The 23417-nt window shown below is 41.1% G+C and overlaps 1 protein-coding gene across 2 annotated transcripts in view; it reads right to left on the bottom strand.

Moving 5' to 3' along the window:
- Positions 1–20571, bottom strand: part of cdk6 (cyclin-dependent kinase 6) — a 35294-nt gene extending 14723 nt beyond the window's left edge. Inside the window, exons 1-4 of one of the 2 annotated variants that reach the window (XM_040121507.1) lie at positions 19932–20571; positions 18753–19111; positions 14752–14887; positions 9453–9620 (exon numbers count right to left, since the gene is read on the bottom strand). In XM_040121507.1, coding sequence (XP_039977441.1) covers positions 9453–9620; positions 14752–14887; positions 18753–18976 — 528 coding nt within the window. In that variant the 5' untranslated portion in view covers positions 18977–19111; positions 19932–20571. The other variant, XM_040121508.1, reaches the window with a different exon arrangement.
- Positions 20572–23417: the final 2846 nt, after the last annotated feature.

Here is a 23417-nt window from a genome sequence, read left to right as displayed (position 1 = left end):
CTCTTTCTCTGTTTGTTTCTCTAAGCCCCCAAGTCTGTAAAACACATATGGCTGAGATGTAGTAAAGTCTACATATAACAGTTGGAGAGCCTGTAATGTCCATGAATGCACTTTGATTATACACACAGTTTAAAGCTCTCCATAAATACTTAAGTGTAAAGTATGTCATACTAAATATCTCAAAACTATTACCCTGACAAAAGAACATGCTCAGAGACATGGCCTATATACACCACTTAATAAACATTTACAAGGATATGACAATAACACATAGACGGCTGTAAAAAGAAAAAGGACATGATGCAATTGCAATGTTGCTTTTTTCTATCCTTTCCTCGTCCTCTTCTTCCGACCACGTTTGCATTCCTTCTTGTTTAGCCTCTGTTTCTCACCCTTCTCATTCTCTGTTCTTCACATATCCTTTCATTACCCCCTCCTGCTCTCCCTCCTCTGTCCACGCTGCATGAAAACAGAGATACAGACTCATACATAGAGTATGTTGGACAGACAGTGAGTCAGCCTTAAACTGTGGAACACAGTGTTTTGCTCTTAGGTCAGCTTCTTTGGATTTTCAATCCATCTCTCTGCCTATCAGACACACTTCTTCCCTTCCTCATGGTTACAGAAAAGCCGGAGGTGGTCAGATAAAACTGAGGGAGAAAAAACTAGAGAGTTGGCCTGAGAGACATAGAGTGTGTGAGAGGCTGACTCCAGATTAAAGGACAACATTCTGGGAATTCCTTTCTGCTGAGAGCATCCTCCCCCTCACCACCACCATCCTCCTCAGCCCCCACTGCTGCTCTCTCTCCTCCCAACTCTGCTTTGCGGAGGAAATGGCTTCTCCTGCCCCAAAGGACCTCCAGACCTCCTGGGCTGGACCTCCAAGCCTGTCTGACATGCAACATCCGGACCTGTGCCACCAGTACACTGTGCATGCACAGCGGAGAAGCATGACAATGGAGTGCATGCATGTGAGCGTGGGGGCATTTGGTTTGTGCTATGTGTGAGTACTTGCACGTGACTATGAGAGCACCTGCTTTTGCCTGGAAGAATGTACTTGGATGCCAAATGCTTTTGTGTTTGAGTGTCTGCAAATGTATGGAAGTTATTTGGAGCATGTGTTTGATGTTTACAGGATAATGATAGTTTATTACAACTTGGGACTTATTTTTGTAGATTTAACTATCATTCCTATCAGTGATAAGAAAATGTATTCACCAAATTGCTTAGGTCTGGAAATGTGGCAGCATCTATAGAGGGTAGCTTGTGTTTCTCGCCCTGATGTTTCCTCATCAGGTCAAGAAACACAAGCTGTCACATTATCATGTTTCAGGGAGAAACATCTAGCTAGCTAGCTCTGTCCGAAGGTAACAAAATCTGCCTACCAGCACCTATAAAGCTCACTAATTGTATATCTTCTTTGTTTAAACGAGTAAAACCAGAACTTCTAAAACTTTGGACAGGGACAAGCTAGCTGTTGCCCCCTGCTTTGAATCTTTATATTAAAGCTAATCGCGTGCCGGTTCTAGCTTCATATTTAGTGTACAGACACGAGTGGTATCAATCTTCTTTTCTAAATCTCCACAAGAAAGCAAATAAACATATTTTCCAAAGTATTAAACCATTCCTTTAAAATGCTGACTTGTTTACAGGCTGTGTGCTTGTATTTCCCGCACCAGATTTTGTTCTGTTAATTTGGCCATGTTCCTGGATCTCAGCAATGACTCTGATCAGTACAAACGTCTAATAACCTAAAGAAATTATAGATAATAGTATGAAAATAAAATCCATGGTTTAATTAACCCGAATTATTCTACAAATCTTTGGCAAATCATGGAGTTGTTAGGAACCACATTCCTTCGTCCCTCACTTTATCCTTTTTTGACTCTCAACACCACTGCCATGACACAAGCATTTTCCTGTCACTCTCCATGTGGACCTTTGCAGTGACCTGCTGGGCTTAGGGCTGCAGCACCAGAGGCACTGGGGTTGATGGAGCTTGGCCAGGGGCCCGTGTTTACATTCTCTCTCACTGAGGAAGCCCAGGATGAAAGAGCACCACTGCACAAACAGACACATGCCATCTACACACACATGCACACTCACAGACAAGTACTTTGGATGCACCAGAGGCCAAACAACAGTTGTAACTGAATCAGTAAGAGCATGATTGAAAGTTTTAACTTTCAGCTGTTACTGAATAAAAAGGAATAAACGTGCAGTGCAGTTCATTCTCTCAGGTAAATGTTCCAACTGTTTCATGCTTTGGGTCTTAAGCTAGAATTTGATTACATTCCTGAAAGCAATCCACCACAAATTAAAGTCTTCCTAAGTGAATCTCACAGGAAAAAGGATAAAGGCTACAGATTGTATAGGCAGGCCACATATGGGAGAAGCAGCGGATGTTATAATAATATGAGCAAAACTATGCACATTCAGAGAGTACAGTGGAGCTGAGGCTGTGATGTTGTGTCTCCAGAGAGGCCCCATTCGAAGCTCCAGCAGTCAGCCATGTTGTAAACACCATTATTTCACTCCTCTCTCACTTTCCCTCTTTCTCTCTCTTGTTCTGCAAAAAAGGACAATTTACAGTCGCAACAATACCGCTGTGCCAGACCAAGAAAGGAAATAAGAAAGGAGAGAAAGAAGATTTAAGAGAGAGAGTGAGAGAGCGAAAGAGAGGAGGAGAGCGAGGGCGAGAGAGAGAGATGAGGGGAAAGGTAGATTGAGACAGAGGGAGGGAGAGACAGAGCTACAGGGCCAGAAAGAAAAGTGCAAGAGCAGCACACAAACTGTATACAGTAAAACAGAAAAAAGGGGCACCACAACTGTTGCCAAAGTATGCACAGCGTACAGGAATGCAGCATGGGGCCCTCTGCGAGCGAAACAAAGACAGCACAGTCAGTGGCTCTCTCTCCCCAGTGCTACCACATCCGCACATCATTAGCTGGAAAATTCCTGATATATGCTGTAATTTTTTCTCTTTTTTTTCCTCCTCCTCTTCCTCTTGCCGTTGCTGGTACAGACAAGGCTTTAATATCCAGATGCCGGTGCGTGTGTGTGTTTGCACATGCACCATGCACACACTGATCAGTACCCCCTTTTCCCAACCGGGAACCTTGCCAAAAGACCATCGACAATTAATATATTGAATTGCAGAGGAGTGTGTGTGTTTTTGCGGGGCACGCACAGGAAAACCACACTATGTATGTGATGGTGTGTATGTGATTGTGTGTTTGCAAACAATCACAACAATGTAACTGTCTGCGCTTGAATGCGTGTATGTACAGTATATGCCTGTTCATATGTGTGTGTGTGTGTGTGTGTGTGTGTGTGTAATGTGTGTGTGTTTGCTTATGTCAAATTGGGGCCAGCCCCTTTGCTCCAGCCGGCTGCAGTCAAAGCACAGAGGATGACTTTTCCTTTTTTTCCCATGCGGAGCCGTTTGAGGAGATATCTAAACATTCCCAGAGAGTGCTGCACGTGCTCTCCTGCGTGCAGTGCAAGGGTTTTCCCCCCCTCCCTCTCCCTGCTGCTGCCTGCCTGCTTTTCTTTCGGTCGGTCCAGAGTAGAAACACACTGTCTGGCAAAAGAGCAGATTCACAGACATGACTGTCCGGTTCATCCTTGGTCATCACTGAGAAATTTCAGTTTCATCAGTCTTTGGTTCTGAACTCTGTTGCACAACTAAGGACAGTGCGCTAGTAATGCTTGCGTGTCGGATATACTCTGTAGAGTCCTGAAACATCATGTTTTGAAAAAAGGTTTCCTTAAAATCAAAGCTTAATTTTTCAATAAAAAAAGCCAAAAGAGTGAAAAAAAACATCATCATCAAGCACGTGGTTTGCCTGAGAGACAACTTTAATGCAGTATCGTCACTATCTTGTAAGATTATCATAATGTGTCACAAGTGAGAACACACCAATCTAAACTTTCCCCTAACCCACACCCACAGAGTTTAACTGATATTCATAGTCAAAAGAGGGCCAAAAAAAGGGAAACACCATCACAGTGAAAATACAAATCCAGACTGAATGGAGGCTGACTGCTCTTGAAAGCTTTGTATTGTAAAAGCCTGTCTGCTGTTTGAGCGCAGGCAGGAAATCTGGTTTCAATTTGTTTAATGTCGTCTGAGATATGGGTGTCTTATTCTGGTAAACGCAGTGGGAGGGCTATAAGTAGAGGGAACCAAGGGGAAGAATTGGGAAAATACCTTTGATCAGGTAACAGATTCACTCCTCTGCATGTCACCAACAACAGAGTTTACTGGAACCTATAGCAGTGACTGTACAGATTGTCTCAGAAGATACTATTCAAGAAAGTTAATAACAATACTGATATTTGCTTCATTTGGTTATATAAGAGAAAATGTAGAAAGAATTATTTCACCGAACAATACTTGACAGGACCAGGCTTGAGGAGTCGTAAAACTCCCTTCAGCTATCGTGTAACTCAATAACAGCTCACTTAAAGTTATCTTTTCATCTCTTGTAAATTAATGCAACTCTTCAGTTAATTTTGGTTTCAAACTATAAAAACACAAGAGTCCAACAACAAGTGCTTACATAAAAGTATGGTGACATTCCCCTCGAGTTTTCTAAATCCAATTTGACAGGCAGAGACATGCACATGACATGCATGAGAGTGGAAACTAATGGCTTTCATGGGACCATCCAGTCAGTACTGTATTACAATGGTTGCCAATATGTAGAAGGTGAAGTTATAAAGACCACCATGGTCAGGTTACTGGAGGTTATCTTTTGTATACTTTGAAAAGAAAAAACTACCGAACCTCTACTCCCCAGTCACTTCCAGATCAAGGGCCATATTAATTCCTTCTAGACGGAGCCCAAAGTTCCTAGCTAAGAGATCTTTCTAAGACCTGTTCACAAAGCTGCGGAGGGCAACTTTTACTGAGTTGCTGAGAGAACTCCGCGACAACAACAGGTCGACCCTGTTCAAATTTCATTATTTGTATTTGAATAATGTTCAGGATGGTATTTTTCCAATACGCTGATGTGACCATGTGCAATGCCAGAAGCAGCTGACTGATTGCAAGCAGGGCTTATGAACATCGTGAGTCCTCCAGACTACCTCTTAATTCTCACAAATTTAGGAGCCAATAATTATTCTAAGAACAAAAACTTAGGAGTCCTAAAGTTAGGACTGAGGTGCCTAGCTGAAGCTTAGACTCTCCACACTTGGCCAGTTAGGAGCTACTTTGAGCCTTAGGATATTTAAATTTTACTATGTCCTTTGAATTTAGATGAATTCAAATCTAGATTTAGATTTAGATGAATCCAAGTCAGATGAGGAAAGGTCTCCTCCTAACTTAAAATATCTATCAGGATCTTTGATCTAACCTGCCCAATTCTGCACCAGTATTTGGATGTTAACAAGTCATATTTTAACACTGCATATCCCAAAGTAATTTCTGCAACACCGCAGACTCTTAGGTTGTATTTTGTATCAAAATTTCCTGTAGTATTTATGCCGAAATTCAAACAACATCAAAAGAAACATTTTCCCTAAAGTGCTTTAGCAGAAATGGGATCTCAGTGGGATGGACCGACAAAGATCCCTCTCCACTCTTTTCTAGTATGTCAGATTAACCCATCAGCTTTTCCCATCTGCCTGTCACCCATGGCAGTACAATGAGGCTGTAGCCAGACTGGGGTCATTAAAAAACCATCAACAAAGCAACAGACCCATAAGGGACTGCCAGGGGCAGACTAATCTGGACCCCTGTTACAACCCAATGGGTGGTCTCCCTCCCTCTCTCTCTCTCTCTCTCTGAAATATGTGCACCATGGTAGGTGAGTGATGTATATGGAGCCATCAGTCACACACACAACCATGCATGTGCAAATGCATCCAGCCTCCACACATTTTTTATACACACACCCAGACTGCATTTTTTGTCAATGACATATTAACAGGCCAGCATGTTGCTAAGTGAGAAAGCAAATTCATCACAAAAAGAGAAGTTCAACAATGCTGGTAAATCATCAGTAGAAAGTTCAACAGTGCAACTTTCAGTTAGCGACACTGGAAAAAGAAAAAGGACCGAGGGACTCTTTTATGCAAATGCTCATTTCATCTATCTTGTCATTTTAGTAGTGCTAAATGAATCACTTTGAAAGTGAGAGAGAAGTGTCTTGTTTGCTTAAGCAACAGCAGTTCTCCAAAGCCCATCTGTCTTCCAGTAACGGTGGCATTAGGTGACTAAATAAGTAACTGCTGGTCTGTTGGGCAAAGGGGAAGATCCTCTTAAACAGTGTGTATATTTGTGTATGTGCGCAGTATACAATGTAGATTATCTGCTTTTATTAGCAACAGGAAACACTGAATGGATGAATGGAGATTGTGTGTGTGTTTGTGTGTGTGTGTGTGCGCGCGCGCGCGCGCACACTCACGTGTGTTTATGTATATGTATGTGTGTGTTGGACTGATAGGGGGATTCCAGACACAGGAACATTCATCTGGAACCAAAGATCCCGTGCTCACGTTGCAGCGCACACATGCAGTGACACACACGCACTCACACATACACAAACCACCTCAATATAATTTTTGTGGCCCAATCTGTATAACTGAGAAAGGAAATAAGTGTGTGAGTTTATGTGCCAACAGATTCACATGTTAAGTGCCTCCGTGTGTGCATGAGTAGTTTCGGGGGCTTGATATCTGACACTCATATTTAAAGGTGATTTCCCGGGTAAGTATTCAAGCCTTCAAGTGTCCCTGCCTAGTCATAAATGAAGTAAAACATCTACTCAAAGCCAAAACCTCCACTGAAACTACACATATACTGAATATTGTGTAACACTGTATAAATTCTATGGGAAGGTATGACTTCCTCTGAGAGTTAGCTTTGTATAATCATCAATCAGAATGATAAATTACGGACATTAACTGAGAAAATACTTATCTTAATCATAAAAATTACCCTTGATAATAATACTGAGAAATTAGTGGTTGGGGCCTGGACTACAATCACACATTACTCAAACAGAGAAAAACCTTGGGGGGAGAAAAAAAAAAAAAAAAAAAAAAATCTAAAATTTTGAAACTCTTCGTGACTTCTTTGTGACTTCGGTCACAACTGACAGTCTGTCCTGACATTTCTTACATAGACATCTATCAGTATGTCTTTAGAACTGCTGTCTTAATAGTTAAAACACGTTATCTTGTTGCAGTAATCACTTTATCAGTAACCCCATCTTTACATTATCAGTGATCAAAAGTCTTAATAAATTCCAATTAAAATTTGAATAAATTACTCTATCTGCTTTAGAGTCTAAATAAACTTTATGTTTCCTGCGATGTTGTGTTTGGCTTGGCTTCTTAAGATCTTTTATTGCTCATGAGTGTGAAATAAGCATAATATAGGTACAATAAATAAAAATAAATATAATACATACAATAAATACAATAAAAATACATTTTTGAACACAGTCCATTATGACTACTTTTATTGGTGCCAAGAAAAACAAAAATGTTAAACGCTGAACAAACTACCTTAGTTAAATACTGCTATTATGCCCAAAAAAAAAAAAAAATGCTAAGATGAAGCCATAGAACAAAATATGTAGTTCACTGGTGTTTAATTAGTGCAAGAAGAAGGAAATCCGAAGTTAATAATGTGGCTTCTTTTTGCGTGTGGTAGGCTATCAAGGGTTTCATGTTGTCCCTAGCACCTGAGTTGCTGAGCGCAGAGTAATAGGTTTTTAAACTTGACTTTCAATGAACCAGAGTTGCCTTGTCTTAAATTGCTTTATGTTATGGTTTAACAAAAATGTGCATTTGCGATCTTTAAGAAATCTGTCACAGAGTACAAGTCCCTATTTACTGAGTCTTACAGTGTATACTGCACCCCAGCTCTAGTTGATATGAAGGGAGGAGCACCTGCTCGTGTCCACTAGCCCAGCTGCTCATCTCTCGTTATGCAGCGACAATGGAACAGACGCATGTGCCAGTCTGAGAGCAGAATAAAAGTTTGCATTCTTTCCAAAAGGATGTTTATATATGATCTGGATTCCCAAGTTATTCTGATGCGTCATCAGCAGATTGAGTAAGTAAGATTGACTTATCTGTATTTTACACACTGTATTGTACTTTTGTACAAAATTGAGCTGCCTATTGGGTAAAGCTAGATAGTAGGTCAACCACTCCATGTTAACGCCAAGTCATTAATACCTGTCTCTTACACTACTCACACTATTTACAACTTTGTCAGTTTGATAACACCTCCATCTCAGCTAGTACCATTACTAGGACACCTCCAAAGTGAAACAAACAAAGCATTATTTGAACATTAAGAGGAAGGCCTGTGCTGAAATCCAGTTCTCCACTAAAAATCAAAAATAAATGAGCCTGATAGGTCGGGTCTGGTCAGGTTGATCAGTGAAGGAGGTAAAAGGCATACATGCATGTATCTGTGTGAAAGTGAAACAGATCAGAAACCTGCTCTTGGCAAATAAAGGCTTATAAAAAGGAATGGGGCTACTGAGCTGGACTTTAATCTTAAAAGTCTAATTTCTCCTCATTTCAAGCTCTTCCAAAGACTCCTTTCATTTTTTCTTTCTATGTTATCTGGTCATCAGAGCCCAGAGCTCAACAGTTTGAAATCAAAGTAGAGACACTGGGAAGGGAGGGGTGTCTGTCTCTCCTCGTCTGTTCCATCCCTGCCTCTGACAACCACTGAGGGATTCCTGAGACATGCCGCGGGGGCCCTTGGCTCCCACTTTACACAGAGAAACCATATCATTTGGCCCAGTGCTGCAGAGCTACCCGCTGATGCCCTGTAAGTGCCCGCCTCACATTAGACGCTTTTCATCCTACTCTCCGGAGATGGGAGGTTAGTTCAAGGCCCTGTGTTTGTGTGTGTGTGTGCGTGTCTATTAAAAAGCCATGATGAGAATGATGCTGTCAGTGTAAAAATAAAAATAAGAGGAGGAGGACACCGATAGGTAATGAGGCTATATAAAGTTTCTTTGTATTTAAAAAGTACCTACATTGCTACATTATCTGTTGCCATCTGTCTGTAGTGGTTATGGGTTGTATTAAAAAAAAGCAGTCGCCTCAAGAGTTTATCACGGCAAAATGCTATTAAATGCCTCTCCAGCAAGAGATATGATGGTTATGCTGACAAAGATGTGTAATATGACAACTAAATAGTTGACAAGCATCCAGAAGTAGCATTTAATATTCACCACAGGTGCAAAAGAGCTCGATTGGTACCAGGTTCCGAACTTTTTGTAACTTCATCACCCTGACTATTTGTATCTACGACCCAGTTAAAACATCATGAAACCCACTTTTGGGTCTCTGTTCATCTTTTATGAAACCATGGGCTGACAGTATTTGGGAGTGTTTGTTCAGATTACTCTGTTGCAAGAAACTACTGAATGAGTCCTACGGTGTTTAGATATATGAACAACATAACTAACCACAGAGGTGAGTGCCATCTGGAAGCTGTAGATGCGGGCTAGGCCGAAGTCGGCCAGTTTGATCTGTCCTCCGCTGGTGACCAGGATGTTCTGGGGCTTCAGATCACGGTGGACAACACGGTGGGAGTGCAGGAAGTCCAACCCCTGGAGTAGCTGGTACATCATATCCTGAAAGACAACAAAAAGGAAGGAGCAGAGAAACAGGTGGATTTTTGTAAACATGATGAAGACACAAATTTAATACAGTGAATTGAAAATTAGGATGATCTAAGTTTTAAGATATTATAGTCAAGGTTTAAAATCATGATAAGATGACAATGATGAGTGTGACACTGAGCAAACAGCACAGACCAGGTGATTTGAACAAATTTCTCATATGTGGCTCTGAATGATTAAATCTGACCTGATGAATTTAATTTCTTGAAAAGTTCAGCCTTAATTGTCCCTGCAAAATGTCAAAGACAGATGGCTTCATGACCTTGCACCTCTAGAGCAACATTTGAATGAATTCCTCTGTCAAACCAGGCAACAAAAGCCCTGAACGAGACCTGCAGTGAGAAGTTAAGTAGAATGGCTGAGACATCGGGAGGGAGTTAACTAGAGGAGGCCTGTGTCTTTTTTTGTTGACTGTGGCAGATGTTTGATAACTGACACGCACGCACGCACGCACGCACGCACGCACGCACACACACAAATTCAAATCATAGGGGCATAGAGAGGCCCCGTTCTGTGGAAGCATTGATCTCTTTTTCTCAGCAGCTGTCCTGCTTGAGTTAAGTGGCACTGGCTCTCTTTTTATGCCCAAAAGCTGACCTCCGAAATGGCTATCGGCACTGAATCCATGAAACGCTAACAGAGGTAAACTGGTGTGAACAGAAATTTTATAATGTCAAAACCAGCTTAGACTTGTTCTTTAATACTCTCAAACAGGTCCTGCACCTGTAAACCAACAAGTTATTTCAAGGGATTGTGGCCAGGTGGTTTTGACAGAGCTATGATTTAGACTCTTTGATCAAATGAAGTCTAGGGAGCACTTATTTTTGAGGTAAGACCTAATAACAGATAAAAATGAAATAAAAAATTTAAGTCTCAGCAATCATTTAAGGTCTGTTTGAAAACCAACCCTAATAAAGGAAACAACGTGGAGATAAGAGAAAAGAGAGATGTTAGTGAAGTCAAATACCGTCATGCTGGGTGTGTGGCATCCTAGAACTTACACCCCCCTCTAAAACACACACTCTCTCCTATACACACACCCACATGCCCCCTACACACCCCCCCAAAACCCTCCGCCAAGACCTCACAAGTGACATGGACCTGAGCCCGCATCTCTATTCACTAGCCGACCAGCTGGTGAGTGAGTCAAAGGGGTCTGCACACTCAAGCAGAAAACATTAGCAAACGGCGCGGGGCTGGCTGCTGTACTGGCCATAGTGGAGGAGACAGGGCGCCCCACACAGTACTGTAGAGATGGGGACTGATGTGAGTGTGAGTGTGAGTGTGTGTGCGGTTGTGTGCGTGCCTGTGGGTGTGTGTGCGCATATACACACACAAACGGAATGTCCCCCTGGGTTTGTGCTAATGTAACATGTGCGTCTACATTTTCATTTGTGTGTGCTTTTTCAGGTTGTGTAAGGGTACAACAGTGTGTGTGTAGAGCAAGCACATGTGTGGGTGCCCTCTGACCAAGGGCAGGCAGGATGCATAAACAGACCTTCCTTTCTACATCTCCATCCAGCCATGACCTAGCGAGTGGGGCAGCAGACAGACAGGGCCATAGGACAGAGACAGGCAGTTGGTTATTTTGTGTGTGTGTGTGTGTGTGTGTGTTTTGAGGGTGGCTGACACAATAGCATGCCCCCCCCCCCATCAGTTCCTCTCTACTTTAAATAGCCATTTCACCGTGCTTCCTTTTCAGAAGCATTTCCTAGTAAACACTAATTATCTCATAAGTGTGACTCTTGGACAAACACACAATTTTGGTCCCTTGGCCTGAGTGCCATATTCTCTGTTGCATCAATTACCCTCACAACAGAGTAACCAAAAATATTTCAACTATGTTAAACAGAATAACTTGCAGCATAGCCTGTAGGAAAGCCAAAGCTAGGAAATTATCGAGTACTGACTCAAAAGTTTAAGAACATATGTGACACAGAGAGTAAAAGTGATCCACCTCATAGCCTAACACGAAGTTGATTCCAACAGCAAAGAGACTCACAAGAGTTGCTCAACACACAACTGTCTGCAACTGGCAACACTTCAACCAAAAACCCAACAAACAACTTGGCCAGGAGGAAACAAAAATCACACAAAAAGGCAACAGAACTGACCCTGAAAAAAACAGGACGACCAGGAAAAAAGTAGTCAGCCCTCTGCAAGATGCAGTCAAAACATGGCTTTCTGAGAGCGCCTCCCTTTCTAATGCAAATTTACCAGAGGCAGCCATATTGTTTATTGTAGCTAGGCACAATATGGGACATCTGCCGGTTAGCGTTAGTGTAATTCCCTCCCCATGCTTCATTAACCTCCCCCTTTATGGGCCCACAGAATGGAGTTGTGGAAGCTTGGACGATGGCGGCAGAGGAGGGTGGGTGAGACCCAAGCGCTGGCCCGGCTGAGGAGCACTGAGGCTGGGGCAGCCTGGCTGCTTGATGTCCTTCCAGCTCATTTGATTCCTGGAGGAGGGCCTCCTTCATCAATGACCATGTGGTGGGTCTTGAGTCTGAGTAAGGCTGAGTGGGTGGTGGAAGGTGGGGGGCTGAAGTGGACAGGCTGGGCCAGGGTGGGGTGTCTGGTGCTGGGGGTAGATTGGTTTTGAGGAAAAGTATGCTTGTTCTTTTTGGGTATGGGTCTTTGTCTGAGGTTGAATATTTTACCTTGGTTTAGGGCATTCAAAAGGTAACACTGAGGAGGTAAGAATTTAATCACATGGGGAGAATGTGCTACATTCGTGATCGTTGGACAGGGGTCCATAATCTGGTGTCATCTGGTATACCCAAGGGCAAATTAAGTTATTGAGGAGAGGGGGGCACATTGGGGGTTACTGTGCAGTATCCACTGTCCTAGAAATAACAGGGGATGGTGCCTGGGTCATCTTGTCACTCCATCAGTCCTTTTGTCTCCTCAAGACTCCAGCTGTATGGATTTTAGGAGAAAGCAAAGGAAGGAGGTGTGCCTTAACGACCAGTATGCTTCAAACAAAGTGCTTGCTGGATTGCTGAACAGTATTGGATACCTCGTCTCCTAAACTTTTCCAATGTCAGAATTGCAGTGGTGTGGATGAGGGGTATGTCCCACAATTTTTGCAACTTTCAAAATAAAATCCTACAAGTCTACGCAACAACGACTACTGTTGCCTTCGAGGAAAGACTGTACAAAAGTGTGCACTGAAATCCCTATTATAAATTAATACTGTGTTGCACCACTTTCTATTATGGCAGGCTTTTCACTGAGCCCTTGAGTGTGGCCATTTGGAACAGATGTAAACACTTTTGCCTTCTGTTGTGGTTGAACGACACGCCATATGAGGCATGGTATATCAGTGAATTAAGACTGCAACTAATGATTACTTCCTTTTACTATCCATCAGTTACTATCAATCCAGTGGTTAATTCCTAATCGGACGCTGGAAACAGTGAACAAAACAATTTTTAAAAGAAAAATGGAACAATCAGTTGTCCATTTATTTTCTGTTGATGACTAATTGATAAGCTTATTGCTAAGGCACTATAATTAGTTAGGAGTGGGTTTCAAATGCATACCTAATGAACAACGAAATGGTTAAAACTACTAGGGCTGAGATTAACCATTAATTCCTATATAAATTATTTTCTTACGTAGTTGTTTTATCTCTAAAATGTTATAAAACAGTGAACATTTTCCTAGAACCTAAAGGTGACAAATTTTTGTTTTGTCCTACTAACAGTCCAAATCCAAACGATATTCAGTTTAAAATTATATACAACAAAGAAAAGTAGTAAATCTTCATATTTGAGAAGTGTGTCAACCTAAACTACAAAAAACTATATAGTGGCAGTGTATGAATATTTCACAGTCAAAGACCAAATAGTGAATAATAACTTGTATTTGCAGTCACAGGTTTTCATGTAAATGGGTACTACAGTATTGCAGTAGAAGTTAAATATTGGAGGTCAACAACACATCACAGTCATCACTGCACAGAGATATCCACGGAAACTACAGTACCACATACAGTATCAACTTTAGCGAAAAACCCCGAGAAAGCCTCAGGTGTGATCTACCTGACTCTTCTTCGCTTGCACAGCATCCTGCCAACATTACAGCCCAACACAAAACGTTCAAACATAAACGTAGCCCGGGGTGAAAACCAACAGTTATTCTAGCTTCCACAACTTCTCTATTTCAAATATCACACTTTAAACTCTGAGGCCCCTCTGTCCAAAAATAGAAATATACCCCTTCAGTACTGTCCACAATATATCTATAGACCTTGGGGTGAAACATGATAGAGATTTTAAAAAGGGATTTGTGTGGGAAAGATTAAAATAAAGACAGTTACAGAGGAAAGGAGTTGGCAACACATCCACTGCCGAAGTGGACACTCGTGGATTGATTTAATGAATTTGAGAAAGTAATATTGGTGGCAAGTCTGAATAAGTTGTACCTTCGATATAATGGCTGACACAGAGGAGGACTGACTGTGACAGACAATTGTTGGCATCAGATCGAGTACTCTTGGTTTTTAAACACATAGGGAAGGTTTTTAGATCTAGTTTCTCTCTCACACACACACACACACACACACACACACACACACACACACACACACACACACACACACACACACACACACACACACACATTTTCTCTGTCTCCATCTGTAATACAGTGTAAAGCTGGAGAGAGAAAATAGAGAAGGCACGGAGCCTCTAATTTGGAGCCCATCTGCCACATGTGCTGCCCTTCAAAACGCCTCAGTACCTCTGATGTTAGAGGGAGCTGCACTCTGTCCTCCACGTCTCTGGCCAAGAAGGCTCACTCAGCACCATACACATACAGTTGTGGTCATGCAATGTTCATTCCACAGAGGATTAACAAACAGCTTCCTTCATATTTCAAATAGAAACTGAAAGTTATATTTAAAATGAAATTCTTACATGTTTTGAAATGTGTCTAGGCATATTATGTATGCATTGGTCACTGATGTTTTAATAGTGAAGCAAACAAATGTCACTTACACTGGCCATTAAAGACACCAGTTTATAATTAACAGAATTTGTCTTCCCAAGTACTTTTAGAAAACAATGGCAATGTTTACCTTGATGGTCTCAGGTGGTACTCCGGGGTCAGGGGCCTTCTCCAGGTAGGTGGTCAGGTCCTGATCCACATGCTCAAAGACCAGAGTGAGTTTGGTTTCTCGGTCAGTTCGGGAGACTGTACACACATCAAACAACCTGGAACAAGAGGACCAGGTGGAGAAGATCAGTACAATTGATTTCATGGCGTCCACTGTGTTCAGCATGCCACAACAAAGCTTCTAATACCACTGAAAGACAGGCCATATTCGCTCTCTGCATTGGTGGTCTGGTCTTTCATACAAGGGATATTAATGTTATCATGTTACTTGGAAATAGGCTGCATCTAAAGTCACTCCCTCATGGACTCGTTCAATATTCCCTTTTTAAATAAAACAAAGTAGTTAGTTACTTGAGATTTCAGACAGACAAACTGTGTATATCATCACTATTTTGCACCATCAATGACAGGTTCAGTGTCACATCATGATAATCTATGTATCTAGCAAACAGGGAGTGATTTCAGGCACAGAAATATTTGTGTTTTATGACTAAGGACCATTAACAATGACTGGTAGAACAACTAAGTGTAAAAGATAATGTTACTGTTTACACCAGTATGTTTCCTGCTATGACAAGTCAAAAGGTCTGCTTGAGAAAAGGATCTAGGATCTTGATGCACCAAAGATAACAGGACACAAGAGAGGCAGTAGACACACTAAAGAGACCAGAATTATAAACTCCTGCAGGTTATCACTCTCTCAGGTTACTCTGAAAAAAGTCTGCTAGTTCCATGCTAGGCTTTTGAAGATTCAAGACCATCAAGCTCCAAACCCTAGTGTTTATGGTTGTGTTTCACTAGGCAACTAACTAAGGCCAAGAATCCAGATTATGTAGGCAGACCTGCCAAGGCAGGCTTTAGTGAAAAGCTGAAAAACAAAACAAAACAAAAAAAAAAACTATCCAGTATGTCCTCTTCAAAGAGCTGGGGACCACAAGCAGCATTCCTCAACCAGTACTATGACAACTCCTGATGCTCTATGGTGGAAGAGGGGATCCTTGATGGATCTTCACCAAACACATATTGTGCTGTTAGTGATGGATTACCAAGTAATGGATTACTGTAATCATGTTACCTTTAAGGTATAGCATTATTATCTTTAAGTGCAAGTGAATGAGCCAATGAATTGGTAAATATGTTTTGTAATGTCAGTTCAAATCTGTAGACTACAAAACATAAAACACGATTTTGTCTCTCATTAGTTAGATTTAGCCTACATCTACAATACATTTAATGACATAAAAAACGATAAATAATAAACCCTGCACAGACCTTTTTAGGATGTAAATCCAATATAGGTTTCAAGTCATGTCATGACTTATTGAGGATACCACTGGTTGTCTTATATAACTTACAACCTGTAATGCAAAGAGTGATGGAATTAGAGGAAATAATGACACCTAAGGGAATAAATCCTAGACTGTTGCTGCAAATATGAATTCATAGTGATTCTACTCAATGCCACATCAATACTTTCAATGCGCGTGCTGCTATAATTCAAAATAGCTAATCTACATAAACTGTTTAAAACTGAAGCATGGAAAGAAATGACTAAATCTCTCCGGAAACTCTTTCATTCCTATCCAACAAGGCAAAAGAGTTGTGTCCATGCCAACAACCTTGTAATCATTGGACTTGTTGGAGTCAGAATAATGAGTGAGAGGCGATTTGTGCAAGGTATTAGTACTGTGCATGATGTCACAGGATAGACAGCGCCGTCCTCTTGAAGCACTGGGGTTAAACGCCCCTCACTGCTCGATTGTCGGGCTACAATGGGGGCTCTCAGCAGACACTGAACATATGGAATGAATAATGGGCCTCATTACAAACATCCAAGGGTTTCCTGGAGTCACACAGAAGGTCCACAATGCACTCTTCCGGCTTGGTAATGCTGCTTGGCTAAACTGGAGGATAGTTAGGTTCCTCTGATGGTTCAATGAGCTTGCCAGTTTGCACTCTTGCACCGATTTATTGCGATAAATGCCACTGCATACTCTCTAAACTCGTGCTTTCGCAGTAGTGCACAAATTAAATTTAACCACTAAATAAAACTGACCTAGAACAACTTTAATGCTCACTGACGTACATGTATTTGTCTTCCAGTGAGAACAAAACCCATTGTGATCCCTTTAAGAGAGAACCATGACCATTATCCTCCATTATTCATTTCTACACTGGGGAATTATTGTTAGAGGCACAAGGGCACTAGCCATGCTTCTGAAACGTCCATTTAGAACTTCCCCTTCCATCCCAAAGCACTCAATATTCCATAATAAAACAAATACCAAGGTCAGACCTTGGGTAGTGCCAACATATGACGCAGTATCTGACTACTGACCTCTGAATGAACAATTCATTACAAAAATGAAAGAAAATGTCCTCCGTGTGCAGAGCAGAGAGGATCGGAATTACAAAAACTGGGCTATATGTAACTTGTCTTTCAAATGCTTCTATTCAGTAAATCCAGTCTGACTTTCAGTAACTGAGCAAGGAGAATGTTATCGTCTTAATCAAGGGCACTTTAACAGCATAAATCAGGATTGATGAGCACACACTAACATTCACTTTGGATCTGAAACAAACTTTCAATAAGTTGATTTGCTGACCACCAATTAATTGCTAACAAATTAATAATTAACAATCGTACAAATAGATAACTAGATAACTTTTTAATCACTTATCTGAATAAGCAAAAATGACAAGATCGTTGGCTGCTGCTATTCAAATGTGAATTGTTGTTTTTTCTGTCTTATTTGGGTTTGTGACTGTTGGTCAAGCAAAACAAGTAATTTGATGACATTAGGACATTGTAAGGGATATTATACTTTGGCATTTTATGGACAATATGACCAGTCAACTAATCTGAAGATTAATCAGTAATGAAAATTATTGTTAGTTGCACCCCAAGTCCAAATACAACTTTTCTTCAGTCATGTGATGACACCTGAGCAAATTCAATTTGCCAGAGGTCTGTAAAAAGCTATTAAGTGAACCTTCAGTTTTGAATATTCAATTACAGATACTGAATGTATTGCCAGATAAATAATTAAAACTAATGTAAGCTATAAAGATCTTAAAGAAAGGTGATGGCCAAATCGTTAGAAAGGCCAACTTTGAATGGATACTTAAATGGCTTGATGCATTCCAATACTCATCAGCCCTGTCAGTGTGCTCTTGAGCAAGACACTGATGGAGTACCTAAAACACTACTCTACCTGATCAAGCTTTTGACTTTTATTTAATCCTAAAACACAAACAACGGGTAGTCTAATTGAGATCATGGTCTCTTTTTCAGGCATTTATGCATTAAAAATGAAGTATTTAAAAATATGCATACAGTGTTCCACTCACCAGTGGCTTTCTCGGGGAAAATGGGAAAAGAAGGCTACCAGTTTGTAAGGATGTTGTGTCTTGTGTCTTTAGGCAGAGCAGACTAATTTTTCAAGCAGAGTGGAGTCCAGCTTTTTAGAGATACGTGCATGAAATGGATCAGTGTGATTGGATGTGACCAGTTGTCATGACTAAAAGGTGGGGTTTCAAACTTGGCAGGAAAGCAATAATGCAGTCATCAATGAAAATGGAGACAGTTGTGATTGGACAGGTGTGCATCTACAGCCTGCTAACGGTGGCAGCAACCAGCTAGTTGTTGTGCAACCCACATTTTCTTTTTGTCAGCAGGAAACTGTCAAAGAGAGGGACTTCTGCTACAAAAACGGTGGACAAGTATGAGTGCAGGCCTTCCCTAAAGGTCATATTAGGCAGTTTTGTTGCCGCCAGAGACCATAAAAAAGGAAGTAGAGCGTCTCTCCGTCTCATGCACAACATTTCTCTCACTCTCGGTGCATCTCTCTCTCAAACTCAAACTCAAACTCACACACACACACACACACACACACACACACACACACACACACACACACACACACACACACTCTGGGCTACCCACCTCTCCCCCTCACTTACCTGACAACATTGGGGTGCTCAAAGGCTTCAAGCTGCCTCAGTACCGCCACCTCCCGGATGGTGGAGAGAGGCATCCCCTCCTCTTCCGTCTGGACACGAACTCTTTTTAGGGCTACAAAGCGTCCCCCGTTCTTCAAATCTCTCGCCTTGTACACTTTCCCATAAGCACCTTCTCCAATCTCGGCCACGGGCTCATATTGAGTACCAATGCTTTCTTTGTCCATTTTTGCAGATTTGTTTTTTGTTTTTTTTTCTCGTCTCTTGTTGAAAATATTGCGGGGATTCCCGGCGAGGGTGACGAGCCAGAGACTTTTTCTCACAAAGGCATATTCACAGAAAAAAGTTGGCACATGCAATGCCTAGATGACAGGGAGACACAGATGGTAGAAGACACCATCTTTGTCAGATATGGTCAAACTGTGCTCCAGGTAGGCAATAACAGGACTGTCATGTTTTATTACGACTATCAACACGAGCAGCGTTGCGTCCCAACGTCCACTCCTCCTCCTATTACGCATAGCAACTCATGTCCTCCTACCTCTAGCACAAAGTAATGTAAAATAATTCAAATTAACCACGCTTTTTCAGCTAGCTTTGCATTAAATAAAACTGTCTCGCGCTTTCAGTAATTCACTCCACGCGCAGTGTCGCCGAAGTTAGGTTCGTGTGGGCTGTCTGACTCTGTTAAAAGGAAATTAAACAAGAACATTTAAAGAGAACACGCAAAAAAAAAAAGAGAGTACAAACATTACACGCCAAGCTGTTCTGGGTCGGTAAAATGACTGGCCAGCTGCTTACCCTGTCCTGTTTTTATCAAAAGTTTATGTTTGAGGGGACACAAACTTGGCGAGCACGTGGCTGTCTACTGGTTGCATTGTTTGAACTTCCTACAGCAACAGTCCATTTAAAACCCCGTAAAACTCGCCTTTCAAGCCTCGAATCGTTGGAAGAGTACAAAACAATTTGGTCTTCATTGGCTTAGGTGGCTTCCTCTAATTTATTCTAATTTTGCTGTGCATGGAGACAAATAGCCCAATTAAAATAAATCCTAACAAACCCGGGAATTGCATATTTCGGTTTTTAAAATATTATTGGACTGTAACACGACATTTCCAGCCTCACAAAGACATTTTTTTTTGTATCAAATTTTCCACAAATACCCCAACTTTTAGAGTTTACCTTTTCTTATGCTGTCAATAAAATGTCGTAACGTCGGCATGTCCGATAAAATGTTGTGGAGGCGTTGGTGTTTCGGGCAAGATGTCCTGCATCAAACGCATCCCCGTCCGCTGTCCTCCATGCGGGGGCCACACAGGTAGTAGGACGGTGCGGTCTCTAACCCCCCATCCCTCAGACTGCACCAGCCCAGGCAGAGCCACTCAAACAAGGGGGGGTGGTGGTGGTGGAGGGCTGTACGACAGCTCACACACACACACTATCACTGCAACTTTGTGTGGAGGGGAAGGGGGTGTAGAGAGTGTGTGTGTGTGGGGGGGTCATAGGACAAAGGCAAACGCGTGATATAGCCCTCCAGAACCACGCTCTTCTTTGGATTTTCTCCTTTCTTTCTTCGTTTTTTTTCCCTTCCATATATCCCCGGATAGGCCTACGCAACTGCAGCCCCGCTCGCCTGTGTGAGCTCCGTCTCTGCCTGGCTTTCCCACGCCGGCTGAATGTGGCCTGACCCCCTTCAGAGAGGTTTGACACGGAGCGGGGACATTTCCGCATTCCTCCCCGACTACAAAGGCTCACCGCCTCCTTTTTGCTCTCCCTCTGCCTCCTCGGTGCTTTACCATTCATAGTCCTCTCCGCGGGTTTTGTCTCCAGTGTCAAAACCGGGAGCACCGCGGGGATCGGGGAGGGGAGAGAGGAGGTTTATTGGATGGACGGCCACACTATCTATCTCCCTCAAACCATTGAGAAAGTCCCGCGGCAACAAAGTGCCAGCGGGGATGCAATGTGACAGGCTCGCCCTAGATGGTCCTGAGGGGTCAGGTTCAAGGCCCCGGTGGCTTGATCTGTGGCAGGACGACTCCTCTGCTCGGGTGGTCGTTTGCAAAAGCTGATGGCCATGTGGGCGACTAGATGGCAAACGTTTTTTTTTTATTGTGAAAATATGGAATATTCTGCAAAGCATCATGTTCGTTACCATCTCAGGGTATAACCTACATTTGATTAATTTCACAGCAAAAGATGGGAAAATTCGTCATTTCTGCCAGTCAGCTCATAACAAGTTAACACAGTAATAACAATAATAATATTAATGATATTACTACTACTAATGATGATAATAAAATGTGAAGAACCATAATAATAATAATAATAATGAGAAACTTAGAATCATAAAATAGAATGAATTAAAAATAAATAGTTAAATTTCAATTTATATAATTTATATACAACTTATATACAAAATATACTAACCTTACAAGTTATTTTGATAAGGAATTTATTATCAATAAACTGCAGTATTAAATACATTTCATTGTCAGTTCTTAAAACTTAAAACTTCATATCTTCTATTCTAAAAAAATAAAATTCTGTACACATTTTAGTTCTTGGCTTTTATCAACTTAATTTAATATTCTTATGTAATTATTTTTCTTTTCTTTTTTTTTGTTTTATCCTGATAGATTAATTTATGTTTTATATTCTAACTCATAACATGTTAGGACAGGTATAAATTTAAAACAATATCTTCTCTCTGAAAAGTTCTTTAAACTGACATAAAGTTTGTATTTCACATTTTTTTTCTTTAATGCCAGACACGGTTTAGACATGACAAGACTTGATGTTAGATTATCCCATTGAATAGACAATTACAGGCGTGTACCCAAGCGGCATTATCATAACTTCATTGGAAGGAGGGTGTTAGGAATGCACAGAAGATCAGAGGAAAGGCATTCCCCCAGTGCTATGATTTACATGCAAACCCGTCATGCAAGCTGCTTGTAGAATCCACTGATTTCCATTGAAAGGGTAAAACAATGAGGGATAATGACATGGAAGTATGTATAGCCATCTCCCCTGCCCAACTTTATAGGCAACCTCAAATTTAAACCATTTGCATCACAAAACATACAACGCAGACAATGTGCCCAAGACCAATTACTGTAAATGTGGGCATTTACATTTTTTCATCATCATTGTTTGCGTGAAATCAGCTCTGAGAGCCATTTCCCAGATTGAATACATTAGCATGCTTACTTCTTATCTGGCTGGAGAACAAACCAATTAGATCTGTTGTATGCAGTACAGAGATGAAAAAGAGATAGACACCTCAAACATTCACAATCACACATTCTGAAACACTGTGGCATTTCTGTATAACTTCCAAGAGAATGCATCTATTAGTCAATATCTGACGCATAGGCTTTTTCTGCAAATTTCCACAGTATATGCTTGTGTTGTGTTTACCTTGATGGGGCTATTACAGGGGACTCGTTTTAGACAAGATGCAGTAACAGGATTACCAAAATCCTGTTCTGGGAACACCATAGTCATAATATACTTTAGTGTCTAATCCTGTACTTTTCTTGAGTTCTTGAAGTGGCAACATGAACAATATATTAGCAATAGTACCCTGTTCTGACAGTTCCAAAGGAAACACTGACAAGATGCAAAAATGAAATACTAAACCATTCTGATAAACTTATTTTAGCCGATGGTGTCATATTAGTTGAGTTTAATTGCACTTCATTTAACTGGAAAATAATCTTTTATATATTTAAAATTTTCAACACCTAATTTTCGTAATTTATAATTATTAATTTCTAATTTCATTAAAAATATACCTTATTTTGTATCTTTGTCAAGAGGCAGTTACTGTGAACAAGAACAGCAACCTGTGCATCTTGCTTTTCAGACATCATGCTTAAAATGTGCTAATTTGGAATATGTGATTAACGGCTCATTTACCAAAATGCTATTCAATCAGGGCAGTTCTAATTTTGCTGTTGAATTTTTATGTTTCTGCTATTTAATGTTGGTTTTTGATACAGGCATCCATGGTGCATTAATCAGTAAGCACCCTGATCCTTTAGTAAAATAAGTGATACAAAAACCGATGTACCGATGTAAAAGTACCCATTCATTATGCATGAATGTGTAAGCAGCATTTTACCATTATTGCGGGTTGAGATAAAGGTAGTTTTAGATTAATCCAATTTTTTCCAACATTGGGGTCAATCCCCTAAAGGGGTCATCTCTCTCTGGTGGTATTTCTAACATCTTATAGACATCTGAAATGTGAAAAGGTCACCGATTTTTACCTCCGCCAAGGAGGTTATGTTTTCAACCATGTCTTTTTGTTGGTTTGTTTGTTTGTCAGCAGGACTACGCAAATGTACCGAACCGATTTGTACCAAACTTGGTGGAGGGATGGAGGATGGACCAGGGAAGGACCCATTACATTTTGGTGCAGATCCAGTTAAAGGGGCAGATCCAGGAATTTTTTTTAGTATCACTTTCTTGAACATTGTAAGATAGGGCATTTTTCCACATTTTCGTCAATATTCAGTCTTGGCAGAGGTATGCGCTCTCCTTATCAAGACATTTAACAACCCCAAATGACAGTTAAAAAACACTGCACTAGTTGCTGTCCCAACTGGCATTTCAGATCCATATTCCTAAGAATCTGCCAATAGCATCCATAGCGTGGAAGAT

Source organism: Xiphias gladius, chromosome 24, assembly GCF_016859285.1.
Source record: "Xiphias gladius isolate SHS-SW01 ecotype Sanya breed wild chromosome 24, ASM1685928v1, whole genome shotgun sequence".
NCBI classification, from domain to species: domain Eukaryota; kingdom Metazoa; phylum Chordata; class Actinopteri; order Istiophoriformes; family Xiphiidae; genus Xiphias; species Xiphias gladius.
This window is presented reverse-complemented; position numbering and strand designations above follow the sequence as displayed.